Source organism: Pseudopodoces humilis, chromosome 19 (genome assembly GCF_049639895.1).
Source record: "Pseudopodoces humilis isolate 2021_Gansu_Grassland_sample_001 chromosome 19, ASM4963989v1, whole genome shotgun sequence".
Taxonomy (NCBI): domain Eukaryota; kingdom Metazoa; phylum Chordata; class Aves; order Passeriformes; family Paridae; genus Pseudopodoces; species Pseudopodoces humilis.
In genome coordinates this window covers 6,191,098-6,217,725 of record NC_142218.1, presented here as the reverse complement: position 1 = coordinate 6,217,725, position 26,628 = coordinate 6,191,098, and the positions used below count along the sequence as shown (strand labels likewise).

The 26,628-nt window shown below is 49.6% G+C and overlaps 1 protein-coding gene across 1 annotated transcript; it reads right to left on the bottom strand.

The window, feature by feature from the left end:
• Positions 1-1,323: 1,323 nt before the first annotated feature.
• On the bottom strand, positions 1,324-20,768 carry ADA (adenosine deaminase). The gene is made up of 11 exons (XM_005524675.3): positions 20,672-20,768; positions 13,633-13,694; positions 10,354-10,476; positions 10,095-10,238; positions 9,171-9,286; positions 6,859-6,983; positions 5,189-5,260; positions 4,823-4,924; positions 4,028-4,095; positions 3,485-3,614; positions 1,324-3,083 (listed from the first exon to the last, which is right to left on the bottom strand). Exons 1-11 carry the CDS (start codon positions 20,705-20,707, stop codon positions 2,982-2,984), a joined length of 1,080 nt encoding a protein of 359 aa, XP_005524732.1. The 5' UTR covers positions 20,708-20,768; the 3' UTR covers positions 1,324-2,981.
• Positions 20,769-26,628: the final 5,860 nt, after the last annotated feature.

Here is a 26,628-nt window from a genome sequence, read left to right as displayed (position 1 = left end):
CTGCAGGAGTATTGCTGGTGTTTCACTGATCCCAGTGGAGCAGCCTGACTGGGACTGAGCACCAGCACAAGGACAGGGCAGAGCTGACCTGAGAAACTCTCCACTGGTGACACAAGGGCAAGCATCTCCCTGACAGCCTAAGGATGAACTGAATGAACTGAGATTTATCAGCCAAAACAAGGCCATAAATCAGCAGAGAAGTGGCTGCCAGACGGAGGGAGAATTGCCTGTGAGAAGTGATGTCCATGGGGTGAGCACAGAGGTTTCCACAGCTCCAGCCCCCACAGGAAATGAGGATTTGGCAGGCAGGCAGTAGCCTTGGCTGCTGCTTTGGCGAAAGGCTCCTGGAGTGGCTGGGTATCATTGCAGAGTTCTGCCTGGACAGCAGCCAAGAACCTGCTCCCACTTCCCGTGCCTGGGGGCAAACCAGCAGGTAGCTCCTGGACCTGGCTGACTGCACAGTTGTGTCTTTAAGCCCCATTTCCAGCTCTCCTTACCAAAGAACAACAATTTTGGCTCATGCTGACACACACACACAGAGCTGAAAGGCAGTGCAGAAAGACTGAGCACCACACAAGAACTCCAAGAGTCAAATGTGGGCTAATCTTAGCTCTCCCTTGTCAGAAAATATCTGTTTCAGAATTATATTTAGGCAGAGGAGTAGGGACCTGTTGGCCAGCTTCTCTCAGGGGATGGGTGAGAGGCATCAGGTTCCCCCTGCAAGTGGCAGCCAGCTCAGCCACTGTCACTGAAAGACCAAGGGCATTGCCTTAATCCAGCCACATCCTGATCTGCAAAGCTGCTGGGCACAGGGATGCTCCAAGCCCTTCTTTTCAGCTGAACATGGCCATCCCAGACTTGTTCAAGTCTAACCAAGCACTAAATGACCCAAAAACCTTTGGGCAAACATTCCCCTGCCCACACTGATGGTGTAGCCCAGCAGCCCAGAATGCCCCTCTTGGCTCTGAGCATCAACCAAAAACCCAGGAGACAGGGAAAAAAAGTGACTATTTTTGATAAACACCTGGAAAAGTGAGAGTACCCCATGATGGCATTGCTGCTCTAGCAGTGTTGTGCACCCTTTGGATTAGTGAAGGGAAAAGCACAGGGGAGTTTGGAACAACCTGCAGCCATAAATCCAAGTTGGCTGTTTGGCAAGGGAGCAGGCTTCCCTCTGGCTGCCAAAGTGCTCCAACCTGGCACCAGAAGGCAGCAACTGAGCTACCAAAGCCCCCATCACACCCACCAATGAACCCCTGTGTTTTAGCGGGGGTTGAGACATGCCAGTCTGAACAGTCAGCCCTGAACAGAAAGGCACAAGGATTTCATTTTTAATATAAATTTGTTATTTTATTAAACAGGATTAACAATCAACTGTCCAGAATCCAAACAAGCAACTCTTCTTCAGAAATTATTTTTGGAGAAAAATGACCCCAAAAAGGCCTGTTTCTTGCCACAATCATGTCCCTTAAAGTAATACTTTATCTTTCGCTTTATAAAAGTAAGAAAATCACTCTCTCATCTTCATTTACCTATCTATGCACCACATACTTCAGAGACAAGTATTTTACTCTGAAGACCAATATGGAAGCCCAGAAAGAATGGAAATACTCCCAGCACACCATCACTGCTGGCTGAGACTGGACCAGCCCATGGTCTGTCCGTGGCAATGGTGACCATGGCTCCTGGTCAAAGGCAACTTTTTGGTACAGTATCTTTGGAGTGAGCTTCTTGGCAAAGCCCTGGGATGCTAAAGCACACCACACACTCAGGTAAGAAAACAACGGTCTCTTCTCTGGCTGCACAGCTCTATTGCTTATTGAGTAAAAACACTATAATACCATAAAATCATTAAGGAATTTTTGGTGAGTTTCTCTGTATAAATTCTCCACCAAACTGAAGATCTGACTTCTAGCCAGTGTCATAACTGAGTAAGAAAAGCAGACAGATGGGCCCCAAGTCAATGTGTGACATGGGGTCCAAGTTAATTTACTTATTCAGCCTTAAGAGTGCTTAATGATTGCATCAAATCAGAAGGAGGGCAGAATTGTTAAACCAGGCAATCAATCACGTTTTTTCCCAAGTCCTAAACAAAGGTAAGAGGAAGATCAAACTGCAGTTCACAGGAGTTCTCCAAGATGAGTAAAAAAGTGGGAAAAATCCCAGAAGGCAGATTTTGGCCCAAAGTGGTAAAGTTATGTTCCAACTTCCTATGTGTGTGTGAGCATGGTCATGGCCAGCTGTGAGCACAGCTGGGGCCTGAGCCCAAGGTGTGCACTTCTGCAGCAGTGACATGGGGAGAGGCCTGACACAGGGGAGTTCATGTCCAAGAAAGGATGCCAAAAAAATTGTATTTTGTTTTGAATGCCCTTCGGACCTGTGCATGGGCAGGAGCACCAGCTTGCAGCTTGTTAGTACAAGACTAACCCTGGGTAAATATAGCTGTGACCAAACCCTCCCACTCACAGGGACAAGAATAAAGCCTCTGTGTCTGAAAAGGCTGCTCTCTCCCTGCTAGCACTAGCACATCTCTTCCCTGGAAAGGTGAAGATTAACCCAGGCCACAGCCAGAGTTGAAAGTGGTTATTTCAGCACTGCAGGCAAGGGCCAGGCAGGTCAGTGGGACAGGACAGGTAAAACAGGGAAAGAGCAGGGGAAAAAAATGTAGGGGAGGTTTTTCTGTTTGCATTTGCAGTACAGAAACACCAGCAGATGGAGAAGGGAGTCAGGCCAGCAGGCAGAGCCAGTCTGCTTGCACAACAGCAGGACAGGAAGCTGGATATCCATTCAGGAGAGAGTTTGTGGGGTACAAGTAGGTGTATGTGATAGTCTGATTCTGATGGGCACTGTAAGGGTCAACACAGGGCTGCCAGGAATAGAGACTGACTCTGGGCACCTCCTGCCAGTGCTCCCTCTGGCACAGAGCAGAGTCAGGCACTCCTGCAGGAGGGCCCTGCTCCACGCTGGCTCCCAGGGACAGGTCACGATGTGTTGGGGACCATCCCATAGGCTTCATACAGCTTGTTGAGCAGCTCCTGCTTTTCCTTCTCGGGTAAGAAGCTGGACTGGGCTGCATTGATGTTCTGAGGAGGCAGAGGGGGAACACAGGAACATTAAGACACATCAGACATGAACACATAGTTGTGCACATCCCAGCACCTGGCTCTGAGCAGCAGCAGGTGAGAGAGAGTATAAAGTTTCTGCTCTCAGATTCATTTCCATGGCCTTATTTTATGCCAACTGCTCTGGCTCATCACTAGCAGCAGTCCCAGGAGAAATGAGACCAGCACAAAGCAAAGGTCTTTAAATACTCTGGAATTTTTGGGATATGTACTTTGAGTCTGAACCTACTTTCCTGCTTACAAGGCCAGAGCAGAATTTTTGGGTTTCCATTAGAAACTCTTAAAGCTCATGAAGAAAAACCAGCAGGTTGTTCTGGGCTGCACTGAGACACCAGCAGAACACCCAGCCAAGGCCAACTTACGACTCTCTTGAACTCCTCTTCAGTGAATCCCATGTGTTCCTTCACAATGCCATAGTCCTTGTCAATGGTGGAGTTGAAGATGAGGGGGTCATCTGTGTTTAGAGAATAGTTGGCACGATCCTTCTTAAACCTGTAATGAAATCAGGTTGAACTGATGGGCAGAACACTGGGTGTGATACTGTGCAGTTCTCAGGATGAAATGCAGCAAAAGCAAAGACCTCGGGGCTGTCTCTGCAGCTGGCACTGCTGGAGAAAAGCACACAAGGTTCAGCTTGTCCCCCACATGACCCTGCACTGACCTGCCAGCAGTGGCTGGGGTGCAGCACCTTGTGCCCCATAACTCAGAGCAGGGCAGGAGGGACAGGACAGCCTCCCCAAGGGACCCCCACACCCCTCCAGCTGCACTAGGCTCTCCCGTGCCAAAGGGCACGGATGTGCCACATTGTCCTACAAAATTAGATGTGCCTTAGCTTTGCAAAGCAATAAATGAGCTGTAATCAACCCAAATCCTGGTTGAGATTTCACATAATTGAGAAGTCTTACTGTATTACAGGGTGTTTGGTGAAGTCCGGAGAACATGCTCCAGTGAGATAACTGGACCAAGGGCAGACCTGTTTGGGGAGTTAAGCATGAAAAGCAGAATCAACCACATGGATCTAAACCCCAGCTGTGGACACAGATAGCTCTGCACACTGGTAATGTCAGATTAGAGCTCTGTTCACAGCTGCCCCTCAGCACTACCCTGACAGACCATGGACATGTCCCAGGATGTGAGGAGCCCACAGCCCACATGACAGTGGCAGGGGCCAGTGGGATGTTACCCATGGCCAGTCAGTCACCTGCCCACTGCCAATCACAGTAACAAAACCACTTGCATTAAGTACCTATTCCTTCTATTGGTTGGATATGGCCATTCTGGGGAAAAGCAAAAGAAATCCTTACATGCACTCTAACTCCCAGGCATTTCCTCTAACCAGACTTGCTCTGGTACAGCAGCCTGATTTGTGGAAGGACAAGCCTTCAGGCCTGAGGTGTATAAATCAGTGAATAAGGTCTCCAGAATGTATCCTTGGCCACACAAGGATCCTTTCTTTCTGCTACATCCCTCCCACAAGCTGCAGTGCACACCAGTGCTCCCAGCAGCACATCCCAGCATAGACAGGCTTATCCCCAGTGTTTTTCCTGTGGAGCTTTGGGCATCTGGGTTAAACACATCATTGTACATGTGGTCAGCATTTGGGTGTCAGGTCCTGTCCCTGGCTGCAGCACAGCCCGAGTGAGGGCTTGTTTTCCACTCAGCAGCTACCTGCTTGTCACACTCCCACCACATGTCCTTACCTCAAAATGCATCTTTGTTTTCAGCAGCTCCTTGTAGAGCTCAGGGTCCTCCACGACATGGTATCCATGGCCAACGCGCTCGGCCTTCAGGACATAAACTGCCTAGAGAGCACAGGAAAACCCCTCAGAGCCTCTGAGCACAGCTCAGCCCCTGCCTGCCCAGAGCCCCCCATCCCACTGCAGGTACAACCCACACCACCGAGCTGGCTCCTGGGATGGCCTTTTGCAGCCATCAGGTCAGACCTCTGTCCACGTCCCAGTGTTCACTTTGCTGTGGATATGGGGAGGACTTGGACACCTGTCTCCCCAGTGCAGGACACGTCACACCCCTGTCCCTGTCTGCCCTGAGTCAGGAACCCCTTGTACCTCCTTGACCATGGCAGCCGGGCCGGCCTCTCCGGCATGGACGGTGCGATGAATCCCACATCTCTCAGCTTCCTGCAAAACAAGGGAGAACATGTTCCTGTCCCATCACCTGCAGCAAGGTCAGCAGGCTCAGGGGCTGGCACTGCTCTCGGGGGCACAGCAAGGCTCCTGTGCCAAGAGCCCACAGATCACAAGCCTTGCACTCCAAGGCCTGCATGAGCTCGGTAATGTCACGTAGAGAGACACTTAAAAATTCTGGTTATCTTCCACTGGACCCCAGCCAGGCTCTTCATGGACTAATACTGTGTGAGTTGACTGCTGCCTCCTCTCCAGACAGCAGCAAATTCTGAGCTCCTCTTCCTCCACCCACTTGCCTTTCTGCATGAAATTTGCAGCAGTTCCATGCTTTGGAACTTTCATATTTTTGGTGGCTGCAGCCGGGTGGGAAGGTGCAGAAGGACCCCAGGGCAGAGATGAAGAAATGCTCTGACACTGAGCACCTCCCTCCTGCAAGGGGCTGGTGCTGGAAGCAGCCCAGCCATAAGGACCCTGCGAGTGCATATTTGGGTACAGGTCCATGATCATACTGAAAATTTCCTCGCCAGGGGGTCACAGGCTGCCTGGACTTTGGGAAACCATGGAGCCTGCAGGGAAGCCTGGCTCCTGCTTTGCTGGAGAAGGGCCAGCCAGCTGGCAGCAGGCAGGCTGCAAGCCCCATCTTGCAAGCAGACATTCTTCACAGACAGTCCTTCAGGGATTTGCACTCAAGAGTTTTTCAGTTACTTAATTCAGATGGGAGGGGGGTTTGCTTCAGCATCTCAGAGCCTGAGTGAGCCCCTGGCACAGAGACAAGATGCATCCTTCAGACAGAGGAGACTGGACCTGGATAATACTGCTGGTCCACCAGGGCAGGACAAGACTGCATTCCCATCTGTCAATGAACTGCTGTTGCTGTGTTATTGTTTATAATCACCCTGTTCACTCAGCACAGCAGGGCAGGATAGCCTTGTATCAGCTCCCATTGATGGGGTGAAGGCCCCAAGGAAGCCCCATGTACTTTCAGACCTGAGCACTGCTTGCAAACCACCACCCTCTTTGTCAGTGATGGTGCACAACCTCCTCCCCCACTGATGGTGGGGACTAACAACCCCAAATTTCCCCCAGCAGAGAGGAGTGAGGTTTTCCCTTTTCTTCGAGCCGCTGCAAAGGCTGAGGTTTGGTGAGAGCCTGGGATCAGGGTCCTGAAGCCATTCCAGTGTTTGCATTTGAGATGATCAGATAAAAGCCCTGCAAATGTGCAGCTTCTCCTCTGTCCCTCGGTGATTTCTGCCAGACTGGAAAGGCCAGTCTCTTCCACCCTTGGCTGTGGTTTCACCAAGCCCCAGGAGCCAACAGCAGTGGGGTGGGGGTTGATTTGAGCTCTATGTCACTCCTCTCATGCTCAGTGCTACAGGGTAGTGTGCCAAGCCCATGTTTTAGCAATGATGCCTGCCATTAATCATTTAGGAAATATAAACAAATACTTCTGCTATTTAACTGAATGTTTTTAATAGCTGCAATGAATCCTTAAGCTGTCCCAGCTGTTTGCAATTTGAACAGTGTCCCTTCACACACATCCCCTCAATACATATTTTTCTTGTAATTTCTTTTTAAAAACTTATTTCACAAACCTCATAAGCCTTCTTATGCTCAGAGTAATCCTCCACCTTCAGGGTCTCATCTCCAGCTAGGTCGACAGCCACCACAGAGTCGTTTTGATACTTCTTGCAGAGTTCCACCACCTCTGGAGACCAGCCTGGAAGAGGCAGCACCAAGATTCAGGAGGAAGCATTCCTAAGGGTCATACCTGCAGCATTTTTCTAAACAAATCCTGGTCCTATAACTAGAAGGCTAGAGCTATTTTCTTTAGTCTTTCCCAAAATTTGATGCCTAAAAAAGAAAGCTAGCAAACTGCTAGAAAGGTCCATCATCTCTGCGATCTTCAGACAAATAAAAGCTATCAACTGATCAGTCTGTTGTCAATGAAAGGGAAATCAAAGGCATTTACCAGCTATAAAACTGCTCTCATCATGTTTTTCTGCTCACTTAAAGTAGGGAGAAAAATTAATTAAAAAGCTTCCAAGCAGTGGTGACTGCTGCAGTTGGCTCGAGGTAAGATGAGCTGCACTGCCTTGGGGCTGTAATATGGTGTGTTGGAGAAATCCCTCAACTCCTGAGCTTTCATCCCTTCCCTGGCTGGGCAAGGTGAGGGTAAAGGCAAGAACTGTCCCACCAGATGAGCTGTGTCAGGGCTGGGAGGAGTCTCTGGGGGGCCCTGTACTACACCCATCTGTTGTAGGGCATCCTTGACTCTCCCAAAGATTCTACTCCTGGTGGGAAGGAGCTGAAGTTTGAGCTATTTACCATCCATGAGAAAGAGACTAACAAGTGGCCAGCAACTGCTTCAGAATTCTCTCTGATTAGGATAGATAACCTCTGGGAAAGAAACTGCATCTACCAGCTCACATAGCACTTAACCTTAGCAGAAAGGCCAAGAAACAGAGATAAACAGTAGTGTTAATAATTAACAGGCACCTGCTGTGTACAGACTATCCCCAAATCATATCAACAGACCAGGACGATGTGTGCATCTGGGTTTTTTTTCCACCATTTTCCAACTTGCTGGGTTAGAGCCATTGTTTTATTAACAAGTTTAATATGAGTTAACTCTGACTGGTATCTCTACCTTTCTCTCAACAGTTCATTAATAACAGGGTGGCTTCTCACTGTGCAGCACATCCTGAATGCACTGCTAAAGACTATCAAGCATGTCATTGGCTCTGGGTATCAGCTGGTGCCCTGGGACACAGGTATGAGAATACCTGGTTGCACAAGCAATCCCTCCTGCAGTGAAGTGCAGGCTGTACATGCCCTTGGATGCTCCTGCCACCTCCTGCCTTTACCTTGTGCATTGGCAGGGACTGTAACTGCAGATCAGTGACTGTGCCTTATATCTCTCCAGCTTCTACACAGAAAAACATTTTTTCCCTAGAAACCAGAAATGTAAGGATAAAGTTTTCAAAGTGTTGTTTGGTGTTGACTGTGCAGGCAGGAAAAAAAAAAAGAAAAAACACTCTCAAATCTCCCAGCTTCCAATAATATAATTTTTCAAATTTCTAGACACAAATTAACATGTACTCACTAGGAGAAATCTTTCCACCATCTGCCCTACTAAGCCTACATAAAATTGGTGTGAGATATGAAGATACTCAGAATAAAATCTTCACATAAAACAGCTACTGTCACACAGCCTCTCTCTGGTTGCATCCTTCCCTAGAGGAAGATCTTTGCAAAACTCAGCAGCCCATTGAAATGCTGGAAATTGGGTTTTCTTCCTATTCTGGGTCACAGCACCTGTTACCAACAAAGTTTTTTGTCAGAGCTGCTGATTTCATAAAAGACATTTTATATATGTGCCTTAAGTATATCTGACTTGTGTTTTCAGCTTAAGCAAGCAGAGGCTGGCTGCTGCCAATGGATTCTCTGGCTGCCCCATGACCCAGGCTAAGGACCTGAGCAGGTCATGTAGGACCATGAGCAGGTAAGTGTGACATGTCATGCCTGGTCCTCCTTCCACGACCATTTGCTCTCAGACCTCCAGTCACTCATGGCAGATGCAAGTGCTCACTGTGCCAATGGCTTTTACTGGCCCAAGGTGAGCTCTAGCTTTGGCCAGGGAGCAGAGATCACAGCTCCCCCAGGAGAGGACAGAGGAGCCCCTTTTGTCCCTCTAGCAAGAACTTTCAGATACTGGTTGCACCCCGCTCCTGCATCCAGCAGACCTTTGCCCAACAGTGAAAGGAGCAGAGGACCCCCAGAATCTCCTCAGACCCACAGATCAGGGCTGTCCCCACGTTTCTGCAGGGCCCCAGACCCAGGGATGTCCCCCCCGCCACGCATCAGGGAAGGGGAGCAGAGCAGCAAGGGAGCTGCAATACATTACTTGGCATATGGCGCATGCAGCATAGAATAGACCTGGCTTTGATGTGGAAATCCCTTTCTCCATCCTTCAGTCCCTGATTTACGAGCTGAACAACTTCGTCTGGAGTGAGGTCTCCCCTGCAGGGAAGAAAAGCCATCAGCAAGAGGCCAGGACTTGCCAGGGAGGCAGGCAGGCAGGAGCCACAGGTCCAGCCCAGCATCCCCTGGGAATTCAGGCTGCCCCAGGTCCCACGTGCCCAACAACAGCACCCAGAGCCCAAGAGGACCTTTCACACCCACTACCAGATACCAGGCACTGAAGCAGGCACAGGTGACACTAAGACTTAGAAAGGCCTTGTGGAACTGGGTGCCCATCCTGCCTGAGCAGAGGAACCCCCTCTTTGCCAGAGCATCTCATTAGGGCACACAGTTCTCTGCAGCCAGGCAGGGGCAAGCCCAGGGCTCAGTACCTACCACAGAACACTTTGGAGGGGCCCCAGAGCCCAGCATTGATTTAATGAGAGGCCCATATCACAGAGGGGATGACATGAAAGGAAGGGATCAGACCACCAGTCCCCTCCAACACCACCCATCATGGCTGCCAGCTCAATTCCCATTTTGTGGTCAGGCAGTCCATATGTGGACATTTCTTTCCCTCTCACAGGGAAGGGCTTCAGCCAGAAGGTTGAGCACAGCTGCTCTGCACATGCAGAACTCAGTGCCCAGAGCAAGGAACATTAAAACACTGCAGCACACAGAGGTATCTAGGATGAAAAACCCTACCAATGGGAGAGGGAGGTGGAAGCATGTTGGCTCTCGTTGCATGGGAAGAGAAGGAAGGTTTATTACAGCAGCTTTTGAATGCACAGGGGCTGACTGGCATGGGATGCCTTCTCCATGCCCAACCAGCCACCCACCAGCTCCCCAGCACAGCAGGATCACTCACTCATTTTGTCCCCAGGGCATGGGAGCTACACCAGAGTTTGCCAGGAGGTGAGGGCTGTATCGGACCTCCACATAGGTGACTCCTTCCTTTGCTTTTGTTTCCACAAACTCGTAGGCAATTCTCTTCACCGCCTCACGGTCACCCCTGCAGGGATGGCAGTGGGTCCTGTCACCCTCAGGGCCCACAGGGGACCTCCAAGGCTGAGCCAAGGGATCCAGCCAAGGACTGAGGGGGAAAAAGCAAATAGAAGGGTACTTACGCAATGGCAGGCATGTAGTAATTAAATTTCTCTAGAAACTTGGGAAGTGTCAGTGGTTTGTCATAGCTGACATACTTCATGAGCTCCTCAACAGTATTCCCAGGGAGAGGGATACCTCTTTTCCTGGAAACGAAGTCACATGTTACTGACAGAGAAGGTTATTGCATTTTTAATCAGCCCATTTTATACACCAGTTGTATCCAAAGCTGGCAGCATCAACCACCATTTCCTCACAGGGAAGATACAGCACACGCTGTCCTTCCAAAACCTCCTCATGGACAGAGCCCTGAATCTCAGCACAGAGGAAGGTGATCCAAAACACAGGCAAAGCACAAACAAACCAAAATACAAGCCCAGGCTGATCCAGCAGGAACACAGCCAGGGCACATTTGAAGCTTAAGGAGTTCATCTAAAGGGGCTCTGGATTATTTCTTGGCACCTCCTAGACCTAGAAGCAGAATTGCAAAAATTCTTTAGAAACATTAATTACCACTTATGCAGGCTCAAAGGACTGAAAAATCAAGGAGATGCTCCAAGGCCTGGGATCACACAGGCAGAAGTGTTGTGGCTCATGGGTTTAGTGCCAGCAGCTCCTGCTTCCTGAGCCCAGCATCCTGGTGGCATCTTCTGTGACAGGAACACCTCCCACACAGGAACAAACAGCAACAACCGCTCTCACTGAAGGGACAGACTCACTAATGCCCACATAAATGCTTCTAAGAAGGAAGAGGCCATCTTTCCCTGGAGCAGCTGGAATACTGAGTTGGTGAAGGTGTTCCTGGTGTGGCGACAGCTCTGATCAAGGAGGCTGCCAGCCAAGGGTGCTGCAGCTTCCTGGGCAGGCTTTGCCATCCCCCCACCCTCTGGTACCCTGCACAAGCCAAAACAAATTTGGAATGATAACCAGACATTTGTTTTTAATCCTCTTTCCTGCCACAATGAATTACAGCTGATTGATAGAAGAATTCCGCTAATAGAGACAAAACACCACAGACAGCTTTAGTGCTGCAATGCCAGCAAACATCCCAATGAGCCATGCAGGGACACAGTCCAAAGGACCCAGCTCCTGGGCTTGGTAAACATTGCTCCTTTCCCACTCAGCCAGGAAGGAAACCAGCCCCACACTCAGGCCTCACATCCAATCTGCACAGATTAAGTTGCTGGCACTCAGCAGGAAACAGTCATCGCTGCCAAGGCATCGGTTTTCCTCCCTGCCTTGCCCTTTCCATGGCACTGACAACATCAGTCTCTGCTCCAGGAACTGACCTGCACCTTCCTCCACCTGCCCCAGGAAGTTTCCTACAGCAAAGCCACCTCCCTGACCTCTTTCATGTCCTTCCTGAGGCAGTGCCTTCATGCAGGTATCGGTGGCAGTGCTTTGGGATGATCCACACTGAAATCACACCTCTGCATGAGGAGATCTGGTGGATCATGCCAGCCTGGCTTTTGGAGCTGTTGCTGCCCCACCCAACCCTCCTTGTAGGTGGGATTCTTCTTGAAGCAAAGTGGCCAGAGGGGATCATATTTGTCCTCACTGCCACCTTGGTGTCCTTCCTAGACTCCCTTCAGCCATGGGCAGCACCATGCCCACCATCCCACCACAGAAAGGGTGTCTCCTGGGGACACCTCGTCCCCATGAGGGGTCTGTCACACCTCTGAGCCCTTTAGCTGAGCAGGAATGATGCAAAGACTGACCCAGACCTGACAGAATTGGAGACAAAGTTTATTGGAGACAGCTGAGCTCAGCAGTGCACTGCCCAAGGGGGCTTGTGCATCCCAGTAGCTTAGAGTTCTGTGTACATGGTCAAACACCACCTAGCAAAATTATTTCCAGCTCTTTACCTTTAAAAATAGACCACAAACAGCTTTCTGTGCCCAGGGTGAGATTATTAAGGCAGTCAGTCCCCTATAGCCTTCTGCACTGCCCCACTGGATTGTGTGTGAGTGCAAGTTTTAGAGCCCATGAATAGCACAGCCTTGCTCACCCGAGGGCTGGCAGCTCAGGGGGATGCCAGGACTGTTTAAAAATAAGAGGGAATTCAGCACACACTCAGGCAATGAAGGTTTCTGCCCTAAGCAAGGATCCTGGCACAGGATCCCCAGACAGCCAGTCCCTCCTGGGTTTCAGGGCTCCTATAATTCTCCTAGGGGACTACACTGGCATTTTCTCTTTGCAGGCAGTGGGGCCCAGAAGAGCCCCAGGGAGTCAGCACCAACTTCTTCTGTTCATATGGACCTGTATTCCAGCCCTGCAGCTCACCAGCAGGAACCCTGAGTGAGCTCACCATGCCAGCATACAGCAAAAAATGGGATGGACAGCCCTGACCCACCCTTCTTTCTCTGACTACACAGCAAAAAGTATGGCCAGGGCCTGCAGAAAAAGCTACTCCAGAAAGAATATTTCCCCCTAGGACTGCACTGCCTTGGAATCTGCTGGGCTCACAGGATGCTAGAACCACTTCTCATCCTCCTCAGAACTGACTTCCTCCCCAAAAAATACCAGAGCTGTGCCTAAGAGCTGTTTCCCAAAATCCTTACTCTTGCCATCTTCTTGATGTGAGGGTATCAGTGACAGCTGGAAGAAAACTTGTTTATTTTGCTTACAAATGTGGAGCCAGGCCCTTGCACAGGTTAACCATTCACCCCGTGCTTCCCACAAAATCTACACTGAAGGAAGATGCACGTGGGCTCTGTCAAGGAAACAACCTCTCTCTAAGTCACTGCCAAGTGCTTCCCTGGGTCACCCTCACACCAGCGTGACTCCTTGATTGCTGCCACCAGGCAGACAGCCTGGGATTCAAATGCACGTGGCAGCAGGGCAGGCAAGCGCACCCAAGCTGGTTTTTCCTCCCAAACTGTGGAACAGCACCACCACCAAGAAAGACAACACTCCCAGCCTGCTGTCATTCCACTTGGTTTTGTGATTAGGAATGTGGAAAAAGAAAGGAGAATACAGCACCTCTGCTGTGTCCTGGGTACACTTCAAAGGCAAGCAGTTCTTTATGAGACATCCTCTGGACTTTTCTCATGGTGGCTCCTCTGAGCTTGCCCACAAACCCACAACCACCTCAGTCACATTCCTGCTACCTGGGAAGCCCCAGTGTCTTTTGGGGTGTGCTCAGTGTCCTCACACTGTGCAGTCAGGTCTGGGCAGGGACAGAACCAGCACCAGCCAGGCTTGCTGCCGGCAGGAATTCCCCTGCCCCAGATCTGCAGAAGCAGAAGGGAGGATGCCTTTGAACTTCAGATCCCAAGAGCTTCCTTCCCCCCACAACTCACTTGCCAAAGTACAAGATGGTCTCTGGTCTGATGGCTCCATCCAGGTGGACGTGAAGCTCTACCTGCAATAAGAGAAATGGGTCAGGTACTCTTGAGCTGCAACAATAAATTCAGAGAGAAGTAACTGGTGCTCACATGGGTATAAATGTAGCCAATACAGAGACAAAGTCACGACCAGTTGGCACATACACATTTTTAAAATATAATCATTACAGAGTTTATTTTTCAATATCTAAGTATTGTCTAAATATTTTGTTATGGCTGCTGCAGCTCACACATTTAATGAATCTTTAGGAATTTATCCTGTTCCCAGGAATTTTTAGGAACTGCCCTATACTTATTTAGAGTTCAGGAAGAGTGAAAAAAGTAAACACCTTCACTTTCCAGCTTACTTCCTCCTTGAAATCACAGGCAGCTAACACTAATTAATTTGCTAAGAGTCATTACACAAAAACTTTGACTTCACTTCCAAGAATCAGCTCCTGATGGGTTGTTAATTACATGGTATTATCAAGGCTTACAGGCTCTCTAATCCTACACAAGGGGTCAGTCCCACAGCACAAAGGTGCTGTAAAAATTTATAACAAGTTGCCCCATAGAACTAACAAGGTTTAAAAATAAAACACTTAATTTTTTACTCATTAAAAATGGGACTGAGGTAACTCAGGTCTTTTCACTCTAAAGCTCTATTTCCCCATTGCTGAAACACTGGATTTTGGATAAGGAGACCCAGAAAAGCAAAAGCACGTTTTTTCCATTAGCCAGCTGGGGATTTTGGAGGAACATGACAAATATGATTTGGAAGTCGAACTGGGAAGGAAAACATTAGCTGTAAAATGTTTCAGCTAGATATCCATCTTTCCAGAACTGTTTTCTTTTAAGTAACAGAATAGCTTACAAAATACATATTTGATTTTATTGTATTTTTAAATGAAACTGTAGATTAGAAACTTAATACACAAAGTTCTTTTTAGTTGTAACATTGTGGACATTTAGTTATAACATCTATGCATTTTCCTGCATAGATGATAGGTGCAGGGTGCCAAGGGTAAGGCTGGAGTAGGATTCAGAGGACTGGATATTTGCAGGGATAACTAAACTACCCATGGTTACTAATTAAAACTCACAAACCCTCTGGCATCAGGGTATGTATCAAACAATAACTACAAGGAGCTGGGAGAAAATTGAGTAAGTCCTGCCTGCAAGTCTCCAAGAGGTGAGCTCCTGGCACAGGGCTGGCAGTGCCCATCTCTGGGGCTTGCGCTGATGCCCACGAGCTCATGCCCACCCCCAACACACAGCCCTGCAGGCAGAGGCACCTGACTCACTGCCAGGGCTTTCACTGGCCACTTCTGCAACAAGCACGGCAGGGACAGTGCTGGGGCTCAGACCATCTCCCCATGATGGCCATGAAGCTGCCACTGGAACATTGGTGTCAGGTAAAACGCAGGTGGGGCAGGCTCAGGATAGATCAAACTTCTGGTGGCAATCAACTGGCCCAGGGCTCATGAATATGCCCACAGACGCCACTGATAGCAGACTGTAAAAACATCCCTGCCACTTCTCCTGCCCTTAAGATACAATCTGAATCTACAGAGAGGAAGATTGAAAAAGGGCAAAACCTGATCTTTCCCCCCTCCTTGAGTTATGCAATCCTACTTATGAGGACTAAATGTCCTGCAAAGCAGCAAATAAAATAGGAGGATACAAACATGGTTTGCATTGCCAGATGTGGACGCCTGGCATGTTTTCTACTCTTGAGCTCCAATTCCTATTTTAAAACCATGCAAGATCCACTCCTTGAGGTATTCAACAGCCCTTATGACTTTCTGGTGGAGAAACAGGCTTGAAATTTGCTCACATTGGATTTCAAAAACAAAGCAACATGAACCTATTGAGATCTTCTCCCACAAACACTTTTCAAGAGTTTCCTGCAAGAACATCCCAACATGACATTTCCATCAATGAGAAAGCAGATTCTGTGACATCCTTCATCTATGTATGTCACCTGCCACTTCTGAAGGGGAGATGCTTGTAAAGCAGCAAATTCCTCTCCAATATCAGCAACAGGCTCTTTGTCCCATGCCAGCCCTTTTTTTGGGTCTGGACACTTAAACCAAGTGCTAAGGAACCCTTGTGCAGTGCTGTTCAACCCAAAAAGTTTTGGATTTCCTCGAGACCATTGCTTCAGAGTAGAGTTTTCTGCAGCTGTGAACTAATCTATGCTATTTAGATAGCCAAAGGACATTCAGGAGAAGCTGGAAAGGTGTGCCTACAGGGCTCCAGATAAGGATGCAATCAGCCGAGGCGCAGCTCATCTGCCCCAGGCACCTTGCTCGCAAACCCTGAGGGCTTCCAGGTCCGTGGGAGGCTGCTCACTGCAGATTACATTTCAGCCCTCTTCCTGCTTGTTTGTTTCGGGTAAACAAAGCACAAGTCTTTTCCAGACACAAATGGGTGACACGACCTTGCCTTAAGCCAAGGAAAGCACCCAGATAAGGATGAAAGAGTTTTTTCTGAACTGTGGCTCCAGGGGACATGCCTGAGCAAGTAGAAATTAGGTGAATGCAGAAGCCCAGTGCTTCTTCCACAGCTCTCTCCTCCTTAGTACACAGCTCCATGTGCATGCGGTCTCCCACTCCAAACCTTCAGATTTATTTGTAGAGAAAGCACGAGCACACATATTATATTGGGATCTCAACACCTGGTGAAGGATCTGAACAGCACCACAGGCTGCACCAGCACTGGACAGGAGCCTTCAACCATTCCAGGACCACTGACCATAGAATCACAGAAAGCTTTGGGCTGGAAAGGAACTTAAAGGTCATTTAGTTCCAACCCCTGCTGCTGTGGGCAGGGATGCCACCCACTAGACCAGATGGATAACTTCCTTTCTCACATCCCAGCTGGATGTGGTACCACCTGTTCTGATGAAGAACAGGAAGGCAGGTGAACTCTCCAACGCTTTCCTGAGGAAGGAGCTTTGTTCTTCTCCCAGGTACAGTGAGGACCCTCAAGCCCAGCTTTGTGCAGGAACCCTTTAGTCCCTCCTGCACCTCCACTGGCCTTCCATCAGCGCACCAAAAACCCTGAGTGTAGTGCAATAAAACTTTTAGTTTCACTCTAGACTTGTTGGAAGCCAGAGGGATGGGTTCAAAGAACGTTCAAAAGGCTGTAAATGGTGTGTCCTCAGCACAGACAGCCCCCAGCAAGGCCATCAGAGCAAACAACTTCCAGTTTTATGCAAAAAAAAACTTTAGCTCAACCATGGCACATGACTCATTAGTGCAGATGTCAGCAAGTTGGTTCAGATTTTTAAAAAGGAGAAGTTTTAAGGGCTCTGGCTTGACTTCTATGAAAATATTTTCATGTTTTCTTTGAGACGTAATAAGCTTCAAAAATAAATTCAAACACAAAATGAAGGTACTCAAACAAGTATGTTCCATTCCAGGATCAAGTCTGATTATTTTCATTTTAGTGAAATTAAGGGGAAAAAGTTAACCACACATTCAAAGTATTTTCATCCACAGTCAACCCAACACAATTTCTTTATTATGGTTTGATCAGTGGACCATGGCAGAGCAGGTACCTGCTCAGCTTGCCCATTATATGGCATAAAAAGAGCCATTCAAGCTAAGGCACTTGAAGGATTTTCTGTATTTGGTGGTTTTAGGGTATTTTTCAAAAATGTATACAATGACCAAAGCCAGTCCACCCCTTTTACTGTTATGTTTCCAGCAGATGTTAATAGATAATCAGGCAGCTGATAAAGTTGCATCATTTTAAAACCCTTAACAGTGACTTTGCCCAGGATTATTTGTCAGCCTCTTAAAAGGTGATAATTTAGGTTCATTCTAATAATCTCAATAGCTGAAAACCAGGGTAGCTACAGCTGTAATTTGTCAATTATTAGATAAGCGTGGCAAATCACTGCAAAAAACAATTAACTATATTCCCCAGAGACTGGTTTTATGGAAGTGCGCTGTTAGGAACAAAATGTTCCTCATCTTAAGTTGATCTCAAATGCTCATTTAGAAGCAAGAGGTGAGAGTGGCTCAAGAGAGTTGTGAAGTGGAAGTAGCACAGCATCATCCTCAAACCTGAGGACACCACAAATGCATTTGAGAGATGTATCTGTCGCATAAGGGTGAGCCTTTAAAAGAGAAACATGGGAGACTATAAGTCCCACAGTGCTCCAATGCAGGAAATATTTGTGCTTTCTACACATCCATACAATAACTGATGGGTTTGGTGGCTGAGGAAGAAGAGGATGCTCCAGTGCTGAGCAGCCTTTAGTACCACCCTCCTGGCACCAACTACTCACCCTCCACTGACCCCAGTATGAGACTCCTGGTGACATTAGCAGGTGATGGTGGCTGTGTGTCTTCACAGGTGATGGTTCCCATGCGGTGGCAGGGCCATGTGCCACCACAGACCTCGCACCCACACCTGGCTGGAGCAAGGCACTGCTTCAGAGAGACAGAGTCCTGGCTCTTTGTGCAGCACCAAGACAACCTCTTACTGCCACCATGTTTGACAAGAGGACCTGGGAAGGTTATCCAAGAGCATCCCCATACTCTGTTATTAAAGAATTGAGCACACAAGGTACCACTGTGTAACGTATGGCTTGAGCTCAGTGCAGTCTCAGCAGCACCAGGCTCTGACCCATGCCAAGTCAGGGGTCAGGCTGTGCACAAGCAGTGGACAAGCCAAATGCAGCATCGCTTGCCATCCTCACAAAAGGCAGGGAGAGTCTGCAGTACTACAGGGAGTGAGGCAGGAGGTCCATCCAAACCCCCTGGGTATAGCCAGCACAGGCACCTTTGATAGCACCCAGGCTGGGTCAGCATCCACTCTGAGAGGCTGCCACACACAGTGCTCCTCACAGGAACACCTGCCCCATGTCACCTGATGATTATCTTGCAAATGAGCTACACCAGCCACTGGAGAGAGTGGGGCTGACCCCAGAAACCCCTATTCCCATTCTGCTCTCCACAACACAGCTCAAGGCACATGGGAGCTGCAGGAGGAGACAGCCACAAGTCCTAAAGCCCCCAAGCTGGGGCTGGCCTACAAGAAGAGGGCAGTGAGCAAGGACACAGTCTCTGCTCTGGTTGTGGAACAGAAAGGGTGATGGTTGACATCAAAGGAACATCAACCTTTTCTGTTCTTTTATGGCCTATGATAAGCAGGGTTCAAAGTTGTCCTCCCACAGCTCCCTGTTCATCACTGTGGTCACTGGGAGTCAGCGAGTTCCTGAAAAATGCACAGGCAGCCCTGGCCCCACATTCAGCTGGGGCTGAAGCTGCTTCAGTTACCAGAAACATCTCTAAAACACAAAACTGACCATTCCCAATGGCAGAGGATCCAGAGGAATGAATAGGGCTCATTAACTGACTTCAGGCCCATTTTTTTTCCCCAAGCCTGACTTAGCAGGTTCACAGGACTGAAAGGGACTGCCTGAGTCAGGAAAACCAATCTCATAATTGCCAATAGCCAGAAAACAGAAGCCTGATCTTAGCAGTCAAACCCTGCAGTTTTTCCTAGATCTTTCTCTTTGGTATCCCAGTCTCACACAAACTGAAGAAGTGGAAGCATGAAAGAACTTAAGTTGCTTCTCTTGGCCAAAAGTTTAAAATCACCAGGGTGAGCCAACAGCCTTTTTTCTTAGTGGAGCTGATGAAGCACCACCATCTCCCAAAACTGAAGTGGACTTTAAAAGGCTTTAATCATTAGCAGCTGCCAATGCTCTCTGGATTTTGGTATCAAGGTTTGCCTGCTATTGCATGGATCAGCTTCCTAGAAAGGGAACCACAGTGATGGAATGAAACATCAATCAGACCTTTGCACACTGCCTTTTCCAAGTATGTGAGACTTTTCTGGTGCATATTCAACTGAGAGATAAATAGTTTGGAAGTGGGAGAGGATGCAAACAGCAGCAAAACCCCCCAATCCTTTCATGGTTTTGGAGACAATCTTTTTCTCTGGAAATGCCACAAGCAGTTGCCACTACTCATGTTTTCCCAGAGCAGCACCACAACTCTCACATCACTTTTCTTGGTCTCCTCTATCTTGATTCCTACTTTGCCACAAAAGCCCAACCTGGCAGACCTGCTTCCTGTACAGCACCTTACCCAGACCACAGCCTGAGAGCTGAGCCATCCTGCAGCACAGGCAGTGTCTTTCCATCAGTTACAGGACTATCGCTAACCGCAGCTGTTTCATCTTCTTCCTTCTCTATTTTACAATCTGGATAATAAACGCATTACTGTATGATGCTACTAGAGATGTAATATACAGAGCATGGAGAGAGGGAAAGACTGGTGCCTGCTGTCAGAGAGTGCTCCAAAGTGGTGTCAGGGGTATCTGAGGGATAAATGAACTAAGTATGTAAGAGAAAAAAAACAACAACAAAATCACAAAAAAACCCAACCAAAAGCACCCAAAATCAACAACCCAACCCCCAGAACAAAATATTAAAAAAAAAAAAAATCCACACGAGGAAACGCCTGTTTTAGCATGTTAGCACTCATCCCAAAGACAGTGCTTGGGATGCAGGGCCCTTCAGAGCTTGCCCCTTCCCCAGCCAGGCCACCTGTGCATGCCCAGCCCGGCAGAGCCGCGTTCCCGGCCGGGCGATGGGACGATCCTGGATCCGCATCGCTCCGACGGGATGTGCGGGACACCCGGGACAGCCCGTGCCCGTCCCTGCGGGGAGCACCGGGCCAGGGCAGCGCAGCGCCCGGCTGGGACCGCGGGGTGACGGCGCCCAGCGAGCCCCGGTCCCGGGGGACACATCCCCAGCGAGCGGCCCGGCCCGTTCCCAGCCGGCTGCAGCCCCGGGGTGAGGAGAGCTGCGGCCGCTGGGCTCCGGGGCGCGACCGGAGCGCGGCACCTCAGCCCCGGGCTCCGCACCTCAGCCCCGGGCACGGCACCTCGCACCGGGGCACGCCGCGCTCCCCGCTCCCGTGCACAGCACCTCGGTGCCGGTGCACGCCCCGTTCCCGGCCCTGCGCCTCCGGCAGCGCTGCCAGCTCACCTTGGGTCCCCCGAAGATCCTCGGTGCCCGCTCCATGCCGCCGCTGCCGCTGCTGCCGCTCTGCCGCCGCCGCTCCGCGCCCGCCCCGCGGCCCCGCTCGGCCGGCCCCGCCCCGCCCCGGCCCGCCCCGCCCCGCGCACGCCGCGCCCGGGGCAGGCACTCGGCGGCAGGGCGCTCTGAGGGAACGCTGGGGTGGTTCCGCTGTGGGGGAACCCTGGGGTGGTTCCGCTGTGGGGGAACCCTGGGGTGATTCCGCTGAGGGGGAACCCTGGGGTGATTCCGCTGAGGGGGAACCCTGGGGTGATTCCGCTGTGGGGGAACCCTGGGGTGATTCCGCTGAGGGGGAACGCTAGAGCCCCTCTCATTCCACCCACACCGCCGGGGGCAGGGACCCCTGCCGCTATCCCAGCGTGCTCCAAGCCCCGTCCAGCCTGGCCTTGGACGCTTCCAGGGATCCAGGGGCAGCCACAGCGTCTCTGAGCAACCTGTGCCGCCCTCACCATTCTCACAGGGAAGAATTTCTCCCTCACGTTTAGTATAAATCTACCCTTCCTGCAATCCCACTCGCGTTTCCTTCAGGAGCTGAGGGCCCGGGTGGACCTGCTCCTCCAATGATCACACTGGCAGAAAATAGAACAGCAAAAAACGACAGCTCGGCCTGAAGAACAGGAAAGCAATCTCCAGCTTTGATTGCAGTCTTAAGCCAATTCAACAATGTTTGTTTTAACCTTTCCTGCTCTCAAACCTGCTGCTCAGTGACTCACTTTATTTTGTCTGATGGCTTTTGGTCCACCATACATCTACTTGCAGCTCGGGCAAACTCACACTCAGCTTTTCATTTCTTATTTTCAGTGACCTGGCCATGTTTTATGCTGCTCCTCTGCATCCTGCTTTCCTCTCCCGTGGTGATGCACATGGCAGCCCACATTTGTGAAGACAGCGAGGCAGAAAGCCACAATCACAGAAAGGGAGCTCTGGAGATAATTTAGTCCAGCCTCCCTGCTAATAAAGTTTCACCTAGAGTAGGTTGCACAGGGTTGTGCCCAGGTTGTTTTTGAGTGTCTCCAGAAAGAGACTTTCAGAGAAGTTCTGCCTGCTCCTCTCTGCCTGGACTGTCTGATACTGGGGAGAGCAGAGTTTCAGTCACTCCAGACCTAGTGTCCCTATCTAGCTAAAGGCAAATTTGCCAAATGGAACCTTCCCTAGATCGACCCTTGGGGAACATCCCTGGGGCCCATATGCAGCCCTGGGTTAGATGAGCTCTAAGCTTCCCAGAAGGCACTGACCAGGCAGCTGGTATTTCCAAAATCACTGCAGAGACAAGGACCACAGTTTAGTTCTTCATGACAGGAGTTCATGTGCCCAGGTCGTGAGGCCATGCCCAGACCACAGGCCGGGTCTGCAGGGAGCCTTGGAGACAAAAGTCACTATATCAATGAAAAATACTATTGTTACTTGCTCTGGTGCGTAAGCAGAGAAAGCACTTGGGGCTGTAGTTGTGAACACTACCACAAATGGTTGCAAAATAAAGTTTCCTCATCTCCTTCCCCAGCTGTGTTTACTCCGGATGGACACTGTTTGTGGAAGCTGGCAGCAGGGGATTAGCTAGGCAGAGCTCTGCTTGTGGGGATGGGGAAGGCTGGGTGCTCCTGCAGCCCTGTGCTGTCACAGGCAGGTGACAGCAAACAGCCCAGGGGAGCAAGCAGCCCTGAAAGCAAGGGCTGTGAGCTGGTGCTGGCACTGCTTGGTGAGTGCAGGACATGCTACAGGCTCACTGCTGCACAAGGAAATGTCACCGGCCTCCCTTGTCACTCCTCCCCAGCTTTGCCACGAGAGCAGTCACGGAATTTATGCCCCAAAGCCAAGTAGGCAGTGAGAAGACGGTAGTTTTTCAACTCAAATCCCAAGGTTATTTGGGTATGTGCATTGCAGTGGAGCCTGTGGGAACAGCGCAGGGCTTGGCTGATGTGGAAGGTTCATCAGCATGTTCTTTTATTAAATACAGCCTTTCAGGGATGCCCTGACTGCATCCATGTTGTACAAAGCACATTAGCCATAGCTAACAGGCAAAAATATTCTTTACAAAATAGTGACTGGCAGGGGAAAGTAATCATTAGCTGCCAAGTATGGGGCCAGCACCACACAGGGCTTCCAGGAGACTGCGAGATGGAACAGCACTAACCAGGCTTATGGAAAACCAGCAGGGATAAACAGCATATATTTTAAAATAGTTTCAAGCTCCCAAAGCTCTGAAAGTGCTGAATTTGGGAGACACACCCCTCCCCTCTCTGAGTGTGCATAGATGGTCTGGGCACAAACAAAGTGGTCTAGGCAGGGTACAAATCAGCTACTGGGTGTGAAACTGCCTTTGAGCAAGGAGAGCTCTGGCTCACATGGACCATCACCTGCATGTCATGGGCTTTTTTTTATCAGCCACCTGAAAAACATCTATTTTGCCTAGATAATGACTCACAGCATCACATATTTGAGGTCTGACTTCTGGTTCAAAGCCATTACAACATAAATAGCCCAGGTGTGAATAGATGGTGCTTTGCAAGGATCTTTTGTGGGCACAGCCCTGCTCGGTGTGTCATGTACACTGGGAGGACAGAGGTCAATTAGAGCATTTCTTTGAGATTAGAGGAAATTACAGGGTAAAAAAAAATAGCCTGCGGGTAATTTTCTGCTAGGAGGAGAGTTGATAGCAAAGGTCAGAAAGAGGAAAATGGAGCTGAACTGGCCCCATTGACTGGGAATGGTGCAGTAAGGGGTTTTTGATAGGTTTTTTCCTGCTTAGCAAATACACATGTGCTGCAGACTCAGCTCTTTCCAGGAGTGTCAGCACAGTGCATTCATTGGACACAAGTGTGTTGCAGAGCCTTAGAAACATGGCTTGGGCTGATTTTAATTGACCTGACCCTGATCCACTTTATCCATCTTTACCACTGCCTTAATTGGGTGGTTGCAATAGCTGCTGTGCTGTTGGTATTAAATCTGTGGTTCCCTATGAGAACACCACATCTCCACAGCCAGAAGGCTCAAGAAGAGCAAATCTGTCTTTTAATAGTGAATTCCCACTTGGGAAACCAGAGGGGCACAAACAGGGCCCTGTCTGGACAAGCACAAGGATGCTCTGGGGCCATCCTTCAGGAAAGCAACTGTTCCTCTGCACATGTGTCTGGTCCCTGAGGTTAATTGTTTATCTTTTGTATTTTTAGGGAAAATTCCAGGCAGCAAAGTAGAGGTAAAACTGATCTTGGAAGCTATTCCAATGCTTATTTCCCAGGAACTATATTTAAACCTGTTCCCTTTCTCTTGCCCCCAGAAGTTAATACCAGCTGTGTGTCAGGGTTGCTGACACCTGCAAACAGCTTTCCAAAAATAATAAGTGTGTTTATGCTGGGCTTAGATCTTAAAAAAGGCACTTTTCTATTTTGTTTTGGGGGTTTTTTTGGTTTGTTGGTTTTTTTGTTGTTTTTTTTAAATGAGATACCAGTATCTCACTACAGCCCATTCTAAGTGGCTAATGGAGGAAAATGTGTTTAGATTCATTAATTCTGTGAGTATAAATGCCACTGTCATGTATAAATATGACATAATGCTGTATTGGTCAACTTTGCCAGATGAGACATTTTCAGCCCTCACATCCATTGCTTCTGCAAAATTTTTGTTTTGGAAACAAAGCCTTAACTTATCTCAGCAATTCCCATTTAATTTCTGCAGCTTCCCTGCAGGGCAGGGGAAACCTCTGCCCCTGGGTGAGCCATCACTGGAGTCACTGGTGGGAACTCAGCTGTCTCTCATTTGGCTCCTGCTGGGGATCATGGACTCTGTGGTCCATGGGAAGGGCAAAAGCCCTGCTGAGGATCCACCCTGCCCCCCAAAGGGACTTCATTTCCCCTCTGCTCTCAAAGGAGCCGGAAGTAGACACAACACTGGCCTCCAAAAGCAGAAGCAGATCCTGTTACTACCCCCTGGTCTTGGGCACACTTTGTCCTAGCTCTCCATCAGCAGGGAATGGGTGCTGGGCTTTTCCTAAGGATATTCATGAAACTGCAGGGCCAAGAGCATCAGAGAAAACAGAGAGGGCACCAAGCAGCTCCTTGGAGGGCTGATGACACTTCAGAAGCACCACTGGGCAGACCCCTCTGGGAGGCTCCTGTCTGGCACTGCTCACAAGGAAAACACAACCCTGACAGCCCTAAAACAACACCAGCCTGAAAATAGAAAGAACCTCTGCAACAGAAACCCCCTGAGATATACCCCAGGGAACAGATGAGGCTACCCTGTAAACAGGTTGCATTTTCCCATTTTGGGGCATTTTTAAGCAGCACAGAAATTCATACTCAGCTGATGACATGCCCAGCATGGGCACAACCCAGGATGCAGCCACTGGCAGAGCCACGTGGGCTGCTGCAAGCCTGCTGCACTGATCCCCTAACCAGATTAGGGCTGTAACACAGAGGGCAAATTTGCAGCCAGCATCATGTATTTCAACCTATTCTGAGCATCTCCTGGACAATAAGGCTACCTGAAATGATCTGGGGTGGGGTTGGACTGCTCCAGACCCCACTGGACAAGTATGCCACCCCCCCAGATTGGTATAAACACAGCTTTGAAAGTGATAAAGCAGAGAGAAGGCAGAGAAACACAGTCAGTGCTTTGGGCTGTGGGAAAGAGCAGTGGTCTGAGTCTGGCAGCATTTCAGACCTGGAAATGCCTGCAGGAAATGCTCCTGGAAAGGCCCACCCTGGAAGCTGTGGGATGTCTAAGGATAAAGGCAGCCCCACTCTCACACAGCAATTTGGATCCCAGGAGCACACAGTCCCTGCAGTGCAGAGCACACCCCTGCCCTCTGCTCTACCTGCTTTGTCAGCCTTTGTCACTGTTAAATCCAGTGTTCAAGTTCAAGAACAAGGGCATTATCATCGCAAATGGAAGCAGGGTTCACCTTGCCAGGTAGCTCAGCTCCTCCTGGGCTCTGGCTGCCCTTGGATTTCTCTTGTGGGTAAAGGCAAGGAGCCACCTCCACCCTATGGAAAGACGTGGCCCTGTTCCTCTTGTGCCAGTGCTGTCAAGAGGAGCTGAAAGAAACCTGAAGCAGCCACATCAGCTAAGACAAAAACCTCACTGGGATGTGACCTCTGTCAAGGACAGAACATTTTATGCCAAGATCATCCTGAGGAGACCAGGAGATAAGGGGATGGGTGGGTACAAGGCTTCCCTGGCCAAGTGCACCCATCATCTTCACCACAAGGAATGATGACTCAGGCCCTGGGGAAAGGCTTTTGTTGCTAGGGAATTACTGAACCTGATACTGCTTGCAGGATTTGAACTGTTTTACTTACTGTCTTACTTCTGGTAGGATGATAAGAGGTTCCCCCTCCTGCCTGGGTCAGCCCAGAGACCCCTACCAGGCAGGACAGGGGACCTTTCTGGTGCCAGCACACCAGGGGACTCCAGCCCAGGTACACATCAGTCCCTCCCTGTCCTGACCCCAATTTTCACAAAGAGAAGCCCAGAGACAAGAACAGCATGTGAGCCAGGCATGTTCCAGCATACCCCAGCGGGTTCCCACACCACGCTGAGCAGGTCTCAGTGCAGCTCAGACTGATTTCCAGCAATCAGGACGTGGGGACACATTCCTCTTTTGTGTTCCTTAAAAGAATAAACACATCCCTGATCACAGCTGGGTGTAGCAGAGCCGTGACTCAGCAAGGCAGCTCTGCCACCCTGTTTGCCGAGGTTGCTGCCCTCCTTGTTAACACCACTCACCAACAGAGACAAGATTTGCACCCGGATTCACCCCAGTCTGCCACAACAAGCTCCTCCTAAGGGTTTTTTAGCACCATTTCAAAAGGTTCATCTGACCTACAGGTCGAAACCTCCACAGGAACAGCACTGCTGTGTCCAGGCTGTGGCTGGAACATGACCCCAGTGCTCCAGTCTGACCTTCC

Bases quoted from the DNA above. Each gene is read 5' to 3' on its own strand.
- ADA (XM_005524675.3), bottom strand. From the start codon at position 20,707: ATGGAGCGGGCACCGAGGATCTTCGGGGGACCCAAG. The intron at 5,261-6,858 runs GTTTGTGAAATA...CTTGTTTTGCAG, and splicing joins AGCATAAGAAGGCTTATGAG to GAAGCTGAGAGATGTGGGAT. The intron at 3,084-3,484 runs GTAAGTTGGCCT...CTGCCTCCTCAG, and splicing joins AAGAGGAGTTCAAGAGAGTC to AACATCAATGCAGCCCAGTC.